We start from the raw sequence: 9298 nt of genomic DNA on the forward strand, positions 1-9298 counted from the left end.
CAACACTCCGGGATTTACAATGAAGGACTGAGCTTTTCCCCCCCATATAATGAGCCGTAGTAAGTAATAGTAAGCCATTGTAAGGTAAAAATGGAGGTAAGAACATACCTAGGATAAACAGTCCTGGGTGGCTGGCTGTAAAATATACAAAGCCTTTATTTTTAAATACTCATGTTTAACAAATATGAAACCTGCAGTCTACTCATCCCACCTGATAAAGTTAGTATAGTAATGAAGCAAAGACTGATGACCAAGTAGATTTATTTCAGTGAAATCAAGTGATACACCTTCCAGTAGAAACCCACCATGTACATTTTGACATGAGGTGGAGGGGCACCACCACCAACAATTGTAACCAATCCCTCAAAACCGTGCATAGGTCTGCAACTGCCACCATTATTTCTGCCCCTCACCAGCCATTTAGCACAGAATAGACAAGCAGTATTAACATGCAAGTGCAACATGCTGCCGTTGTAGGAAAAGCTGTCCTGTTTGCTCAAGATGTTTTAACGTAGGTGATGTTCAAGTACTGAGTAGGTTCCTTCTTGTCTAGTGTCATAGAAACCGTCTGCGCCAACTTCCCATCTGGTCGTAGCTGAAACACTCGACAAATCTGTAAATGGAAACAAGGCGAGGTCAGCGACATGTGGCTGTAGCCATTATTCATCCAAATGAGTGCAATCGAAACATTGTTCACAGTGAAAAGCAGCTTCACAGATCAGCCAGTTTGTCATGATGGCAGATTTACCTGCTGCACGTGGGGCTCCTTGGCAAAAGAGATTCTTTCCAACTTGTGGGTCTTCAAGGTCAGCTGCTTTCCTGTGAGCTCTCCCTCTTCAATCTCCACCAGACCTGCTCAAGACCACCTCGTTGTAGTTTTCTAAGCTCAACAATGTTAAGTTGGATTTGGTGGATTTAAGTCTACCTGAGTCCTGTGCAATAATGAAAGCCACTCTGTTGGTCTTTGGCTGCATTCGAATGAAGCCACATTCTCTGTGTGAAGGCTTAGATGAATCTTCAGGAGAGGCACTGAACCTGTAAAACACAGCAACAGATCAGCCACAGGTCTGAGGTCTGCCTCAAGAGATTTCTGGACAAGAATTATGCAACCACAGTTTGTCAGCACTAACACCTACATGAAGTGCATTGCTGGTTGTCCCATGTGGCTGAAGTGCAGCTTCTCTGTGTAGCTGAAAGGTTTGATGGAGTGGAAGCCTCCCTGTCCAGGTTCATCACTCTCCCAGGTACCCAGCAACCAGTTGACAGGTTCAAGGGCTGGGTTCAGCTCCACTGAAGCTATTAGCGTAAACATTAAAAGCCACAGGAGTCAGTTAACACACGTGTCAGGATAACTCCAACACTGGCTTTTACAGGCAACTTCCACATTTAAAATGGAGTTTGCCAAGTGAGCTTTAAGCAGAAATGTCCAGTCCCTTTGTCTTAATGTGGACAGGCCTGAACAAAACTTGACAAGCAGTTGAGGAGATCTACTTAATTTGAATTAGGTGTGTTGGGAAGGTGGCCCTAAACTACAAGCATTGGGTATTCCTGATTTAAATGAATACAAGTTCCAAGATATCTGCTATTACAGGTTGTTTTAGAAACTACATTAGATAGAAGTGCAAGTTACAGAAGTAATTTCATTACAAGTAAAGAAGAAAACATCACCTGTTACCCAAAAGAAATCTAGTTTAACTCACGTCAGAGTTGACAGGTTATCTTGTCTCAAAAGTTAAACAAAACTTAGACAAAGTTCTGCTTAAGAGTCAAATAGTTAACTTACAGGCACTGTTGGAAGAAGATGGCATTATAAGCTGTTGCAGGAGGGCAGCTGTGGATCCAAACTGAGATGCAGAAATACAAGCTCTGCAACACTGGCACCTGACGCAGGTTAAAGCCCTTTTATAGGCGGTCCAAGCACCCCAGGGAACCTTGGGAATTGTAGTTAACTCTTAAATACTACAAATATGTCAATTAACCTTTAGAAAAATATAACTTGAGAAAACAAATATCAACTTTGACCACATTTTGTTCCTGATTCATGAAATAAAGACAGGAGGAGCATTCCCTAACAAAAGAAATACAATGAGTACTCTGCATGGGACATCCGACAATGTTATTATTTAGCCATCTTATACGAGATGGATTTCTGACAGCATAAGGACAAACTATTTCAACTGTCTTGTATAAAAACACTATTTATTTATTTACTAATTATTTATTTATCTGAGTCTGTTAGCTCTTCTTGCAGCTCTTGAGAGCTTCTATTAGGACATGCAGTGCCACGTTAGTATTAGTTTTCTTACACTTGTGAGCCTTCAGCCTGTAAGTGTGATAAATCTGGTGTCAAATCACTTTTCTGAATCATCCTGCTGAGTCACTGCAGACAATGTTCTCATGGGCTGTTCACCGGGGTGCTAATGGGGGATAGTCTCCCTCTTTATCTCATGTTTTCAAGGTTTAATATATGCCTTTGTGTGTGTGTGTGTGTGTGTGTGTGTGTGTGTGTGTGTGTGTGTGTGTGTGTGTGTGTGTGTGTGTGTGTGTGTGTGTGTGTGTGTGTGTGTTCTTTTTTCTTTTTTTTTTCGTTTTGTTTTGTTTTGTCAACTTTCCCATTGCCTAGAATTTTTTTTGTTAAAAACTATATCCAAGTAGCAGCTGAATATGGATCCTCTTAGACAGGCTCTTCCGTTCAGTTCATCATATTTTGTTGACGCTACAGGAATGTTCACTATAAATATTTTGAACTACTTACAGGGTGGCTGTAGTAGTGGTGGTAAACTGAGAATACAGTTCTATTCTATTCTATTCTATTCTATTTCATCATCTCATGTTGTTGCTGCTTTTAAGTCACAAAATAAAGACCAATTTTTGCTAGTGAGCAAACCTTCTTGAATCACATGACAAAGGAATTGTAAAATTGTAAATAAAGTAATAAAACTAGAAGCACTCAGAGAGCGCAGACCTCCATCAAACCATGGGGTCAGTCACCTGATAAAAACCCCCAAAGGCCCAACAACCTACCCCGTACCCCCTATATTTTGAACCTTCTGGATCACCACATCCAGAATATCAACATGATCCGGATCAAACAATATTGGATTATTACATTTACCATGATGTCATCTTGTATTTTTTTATTTATTTATTTATTTATTACTTAGGAGTTTTAATGCCAAAATTATCTCCCAAAGCAGCCTTTAAAAAATTCTTGTAAACTCCGGATCAAACAATATCAGATTATAACATTTACCATGATGTCATCTTGTATTTTTTTATTTATTACTTAGGAGTTCTAATGCCAAAATTGTCTCCCAAAGCAGCCTTTAAAAAATTCTTGGATCCAGACGGTGATCCAGATCACCCCCAAAATGTAACAATGGGTTCATGAAATTTTAATTTCATGAAAATTTTGTCAAAATCCATCCATACCTTTTTAAGTCATGTTGCTAACAGACAGACAGCCTAACATGGCTGGAAACATAATAATAATAATAATTAAAAGTAGAGGAATGAATGCAGAAAAAGCTTTGGCTATGCTCCAGCAAATGAACGAGGAAGACTCAGATGGGGGAGAAATGATCAGCTCCTCTTATTTAAATTGGACCAAGTTTTTTAGCAAGTCAAACAGATTTTAGTTTATTGCTGCCTCCCAGAGTAACTGCTTTTGTTATCCATTGCAACATAAATCTGACTATATGGGCCTGAAGTTTTAAAGAAACACATAAAACCTTGTATCAAATACTTGTGTTGTATTTGTAACACATATGACCTGGAAATAATAATTAAGTGCAATGACTCATTACTTGCAATAAAATGACATCTTTAACTTGCACTTCTATCTAATGTAGTTTCTAAAACAACCTGTAATAGCAGATATCTTGGAACTTGTATTCATTTAAATCAGGAATACCCAATGTTTGTAGTTTAGGGCCACCTTCCCAACACACCTGATTCAAATTAAGTAGATCTCCTCAACTGCTTGTCAAGTTTTGTTCAGGCCTGTCCACATTAAGACAAAGGGACTGGACATTTCTGCTTAAAGCTCACTTGGCAAACTCCATTTTAAGTGTGGAAATTGCCTGTAAAAGCCAGTGTTGGAGTTATCCTGACACGTGTGTTAACTGACTGCTTTGGCTTTTAATGTTTATGCTAATAGCTTCAGTGGAGCTGAACCCAGCCCTTGAACCTGTCAACTGGTTGCTGGGTACCTGGGAGAGTGATGAACCTGGACAGGGAGGCTTCCACTCCATCAAACCTTTCAGCTACACAGAGAAGCTGCACTTCAGCCACATGGGACAACCAGCAATGCACTTCATGTAGGTGTTAGTGCAGACAAACTGTGGTTGCATAATTCTTGTCCAGAAATCTGTTGTGGCAGACCTCAGACCTGTGGCTGATCTGTTGCTGTGTTTTACAGGTTCAGTGCCTCTCCTGAAGATTCATCTAAGCCTTCACACAGAGAATGTGGCTTCATTCGAATGCAGCCAAAGACCAACAGAGTGGCTTTCATTATTGCACAGGACTCAGGTAGACTTAAATCCACTAAATCCAACTTAACATCGTCAGGCTTAGAAAACTAAAATAAGGTGGTTATGAGCAGGTCTGGTGGAGATTGAAGAGGGAGAGCTTACAGGGAATCAATTGAATCTGCAGACCCAAAAGTTGGAAAGAATCTCTTTTGCCAGCAAACCCCATGTACAGCAGGTAAAACTGTTCCTGAGTTATCAGGTACAAGCATAAATGAGCTGATCTTTGCATTAATATTGAGCGTTGTCATATGTAACTAGAAAAAAAAGAAGTTGTGTACTGTTTGCTGTCTGTAACCTCACCTGCTCTTTTCCACCCTGCAGATGTGTCGAGTAATTCAGCTGCGACCAGATGGGAAGCTTGAGCAGACTGTTTTCCATGGCTACAGACAAGCAGCCGCTGACTCAACACTTGCACATCATCACCTGCCATCAGTTATCTTAGTCTTCAAGCTGGCAGTATTTTCATGTGCAGTGTATTGATTCAGAAAGATAAAATATGCTTAAGCATTTTGTCAAGAATCAGCATCACGTAGTCATGGAAACAAATCTACAGTTGCATAGTGTCATACCTCTTATATTAACTTGAATAATTCAAAGCATTTTTGTATTTTATATACACACACACATATATATATATATATATATATATATATATATATATATATGTATGTGTGTGTGTGTAGTGTTAATAATATAATAAAATTTTGCAATAATGTGGAATTTTATTGATGTTTTAGTTAAAAGATTAATATAAAAAATGACAATGTTGCCTTTCCATCATGTTGTTGCACATTAAAAATATAATGTAAGTGAGATTGTTGTGCAAATGGCTGAAACTCTCCTGGTTTTGGTGTAGACAAATGCAATGACTATATTTGACTTCTGTTATTAGCTAAAATAGCTGCTGTCCTGGGGTCTGGTTTACAAACATCAGCATATGATCAGATGAATTATCACAATCATCTGTTTCTCGGAGGCTGAAAGGCAGCACAGCTGTAACAGTCTAAGTGGGAAAGAAGCACAAAAAAAAGAAAAAAATGCCAATTGTGTGAATGAATAAGCTCAATCATATCACAGCTCAATCCTGTTTCGTAGCACAGGTCCCCTGGAGTCAGTGTGCTATTTTGTGTTTGGGTCAGAGGGCTCTGTTACACTGAAAGGTGTTTCCTTTCTGGTGTTAAGAGTATTATTATAATACACTTCATATAGAACGCTGTTCAGGACTTGCAAAGAGTCTTTACAATTCAAATCCAAAGTAAACAGATACAACACCAAATGGTAAATGGTTCATATTTATATAGTGCTTTGCTGTACCTGGAAAGATACTTAAAGCGCTTTACATCATACATCACATTCACCCATTCACACACACATTCATGCACTTATGGCGGAAGCTGCCAAGCAAGGCGCTTGACCACGATCCATCAGGACCAGTTAGGGGTTCAGTGTCTTGCCCAGGGATACCTCGACATAAACTCGACTTGGCTGAGGATCGAACCGGCAACCCTCGGGTTTCAAGACGACCTCGCTGAGCCATGCAGTAAAATGAACCAGTCTAAACGCAAAACAAAATGGAGAACTGCTTCATTATTGTACATGTTGATATGTTGAAGTTATTTAAATAAATCACTTCCAGGCAACTGAATGAATGTTCCAGGTTCAAGTTCAGTAACTTTTCATTACTGCACATGTGATGCTCAAAAGAGAGACAAAGTTCACCTTCTCTATAAATCTGCCTCTTCAAAGGTTTTACTTAAAAAAGAAAACATCTTAATTTGGCCTAACAGTACAATCTTGTACATTTTTTCTACAACAAGAAGAGCATTTATTTAGTGTGGAGGTTCTGGCTCTGTCTGCCATGGCTTGTTGATAATTGAACAAAACCTGACAAAGGGATGTTAGTTCTTCCACACAGCTAAAAATGTGAAATGAGCTGCATCATATGTACCGTCTGTGGTGCTGCAGCTGATTTATTTGGTCATTTTTAAAGCATAATTTGAGTTAAAGATTTCCCTGCCATTCCTGCGCTTAAAAAGTTCAATTTTATTCATTAGAGTCACACTTCATGTATCACTGCAGACATTAAAGTTGTATAATCCTGGCAGATTTTAAACTCTTCAGCCGATCCCCTCATTTTTACAGGTTTTGTGTTTCTATAAGATGTGAATCTTAATGCAGAGAATGTAGTTTCACTTGAATGCCACCAAAGACCAACAGAGTAGCTTTCAATAAACTCCTGCAACAGATTCTGCATGTAATTCAGGCAGACTTCAAACCTCTAGATGCCACATTCCTCATCACGACTGGCTCCACTTGTATTTCTGGACACTATTGTATTTTCCACATTTTGCATTAGTACCATTTGCAACAACGACAAATACATCACCTCCACACCATCCATTGAGGCACTAAATAAATTGCTCTTCCAAGGGAGAGGCATGGTTCCCAGGTCTATACTAGTTGATTGGATGCGTTACAGTACTGGCCAACTTGCAAAAGGTGGCCGACAGCGTGCTGAAGTCTTCCGGGACTTGTGAGTCCAGCATGTCTGGAAGCCATCGAGTTCAACATCTGTGCCATTGCTGTGTTTGGTTCACATGCTGATCCCGTCCAGCCAGTTACAGGTAACCTGATAGTGAAATGTGTGCATTTTCATGTATACACAAGTACCCCTAGTTGAAGTTATTGCAGAATATGCAAACGGAAGCACCAAAATGTTCTTTGGCATTAATCAATGACCAAAATCCACCATGGCTACTACAAAGTCATCCAACACTCCGGGATTTACAATGAAGGACTGAGCTTTTCCCCCCCATATAATGAGCCGTAGTAAGTAATAGTAAGCCATTGTAAGGTAAAAATGGAGGTAAGAACATACCTAGGATAAACAGTCCTGGGTGGCTGGCTGTAAAATATACAAAGCCTTTATTTTTAAATACTCATGTTTAACAAATATGAAACCTGCAGTCTACTCATCCCACCTGATAAAGTTAGTATAGTAATGAAGCAAAGACTGATGACCAAGTAGATTTATTTCAGTGAAATCAAGTGATACACCTTCCAGTAGAAACCCACCATGTACATTTTGACATGAGGTGGAGGGGCACCACCACCACTTGTAACCAATCCCTCAAAACCGTGCATAGGTCTGCAACTGCCACCATTATTTCTGCCCCTCACCAGCCATTTAGCACAGAATAGACAAGCAGTATTAACATGCAAGTGCAACATGCTGCCGTTGTAGGAAAAGCTGTCCTGTTTGCTCAAGATGTTTTAACGTAGGTGATGTTCAAGTACTGAGTAGGTTCCTTCTTGTCTAGTGTCATAGAAACCGTCTGCGCCAACTTCCCATCTGGTCGTAGCTGAAACACTCGACAAATCTGTAAATGGAAACAAGGCGAGGTCAGCGACATGTGGCTGTAGCCATTATTCATCCAAATGAGTGCAATCGAAACATTGTTCACAGTGAAAAGCAGCTTCACAGATCAGCCAGTTTGTCATGATGGCAGATTTACCTGCTGCACGTGGGGCTCCTTGGCAAAAGAGATTCTTTCCAACTTGTGGGTCTTCAAGGTCAGCTGCTTTCCTGTGAGCTCTCCCTCTTCAATCTCCACCAGACCTGCTCAAGACCACCTCGTTGTAGTTTTCTAAGCTCAACAATGTTAAGTTGGATTTGGTGGATTTAAGTCTACCTGAGTCCTGTGCAATAATGAAAGCCACTCTGTTGGTCTTTGGCTGCATTCGAATGAAGCCACATTCTCTGTGTGAAGGCTTAGATGAATCTTCAGGAGAGGCACTGAACCTGTAAAACACAGCAACAGATCAGCCACAGGTCTGAGGTCTGCCTCAAGAGATTTCTGGACAAGAATTATGCAACCACAGTTTGTCAGCACTAACACCTACATGAAGTGCATTGCTGGTTGTCCCATGTGGCTGAAGTGCAGCTTCTCTGTGTAGCTGAAAGGTTTGATGGAGTGGAAGCCTCCCTGTCCAGGTTCATCACTCTCCCAGGTACCCAGCAACCAGTTGACAGGTTCAAGGGCTGGGTTCAGCTCCACTGAAGCTATTAGCGTAAACATTAAAAGCCACAGGAGTCAGTTAACACACGTGTCAGGATAACTCCAACACTGGCTTTTACAGGCAACTTCCACATTTAAAATGGAGTTTGCCAAGTGAGCTTTAAGCAGAAATGTCCAGTCCCTTTGTCTTAATGTGGACAGGCCTGAACAAAACTTGACAAGCAGTTGAGGAGATCTACTTAATTTGAATTAGGTGTGTTGGGAAGGTGGCCCTAAACTACAAGCATTGGGTATTCCTGATTTAAATGAATACAAGTTCCAAGATATCTGCTATTACAGGTTGTTTTAGAAACTACATTAGATAGAAGTGCAAGTTACAGAAGTAATTTCATTACAAGTAAAGAAGAAAACATCACCTGTTACCCAAAAGAAATCTAGTTTAACTCACGTCAGAGTTGACAGGTTATCTTGTCTCAAAAGTTAAACAAAACTTAGACAAAGTTCTGCTTAAGAGTCAAATAGTTAACTTACAGGCACTGTTGGAAGAAGATGGCATTATAAGCTGTTGCAGGAGGGCAGCTGTGGATCCAAACTGAGATGCAGAAATACAAGCTCTGCAACACTGGCACCTGACGCAGGTTAAAGCCCTTTTATAGGCGGTCCAAGCACCCCAGGGAACCTTGGGAATTGTAGTTAACTCTTAAATACTACAAATATGTCAATTAACCTTTAGAAAAATATAACTTG

At 40.1% G+C, this 9298-nt stretch overlaps 2 protein-coding genes and 1 pseudogene across 2 annotated transcripts; 1 reads left to right on the plus strand and 2 right to left on the minus strand.

The window, feature by feature from the left end:
* Positions 1 to 244: 244 nt before the first annotated feature.
* On the minus strand, positions 245 to 1891 carry LOC121644739 (peroxynitrite isomerase THAP4-like). Its single transcript, XM_041992906.1, has 5 exons — positions 1784 to 1891; positions 1137 to 1296; positions 926 to 1035; positions 749 to 852; positions 245 to 613 (listed from the first exon to the last, which is right to left on the minus strand). The coding sequence occupies exons 1-5, from the start codon at positions 1806 to 1808 to the stop codon at positions 497 to 499; spliced, it is 516 nt and encodes a 171-aa protein (XP_041848840.1). The 5' UTR covers positions 1809 to 1891; the 3' UTR covers positions 245 to 496.
* Positions 1892 to 4149: 2258 nt separating this feature from the next.
* LOC121644422 lies at positions 4150 to 4974 on the plus strand (annotated as a pseudogene).
* A 2572-nt stretch (positions 4975 to 7546) lies between these two features.
* Positions 7547 to 9190, minus strand: LOC121644751 (peroxynitrite isomerase THAP4-like). Its single transcript, XM_041992919.1, has 5 exons — positions 9083 to 9190; positions 8436 to 8595; positions 8225 to 8334; positions 8048 to 8151; positions 7547 to 7912 (listed from the first exon to the last, which is right to left on the minus strand). Exons 1-5 carry the CDS (start codon positions 9105 to 9107, stop codon positions 7796 to 7798), a joined length of 516 nt encoding a protein of 171 aa, XP_041848853.1. The 5' UTR covers positions 9108 to 9190; the 3' UTR covers positions 7547 to 7795.
* Positions 9191 to 9298: the final 108 nt, after the last annotated feature.

This window comes from Melanotaenia boesemani, chromosome 8, assembly GCF_017639745.1.
Source record: "Melanotaenia boesemani isolate fMelBoe1 chromosome 8, fMelBoe1.pri, whole genome shotgun sequence".
Lineage (NCBI taxonomy): Eukaryota > Metazoa > Chordata > Actinopteri > Atheriniformes > Melanotaeniidae > Melanotaenia > Melanotaenia boesemani.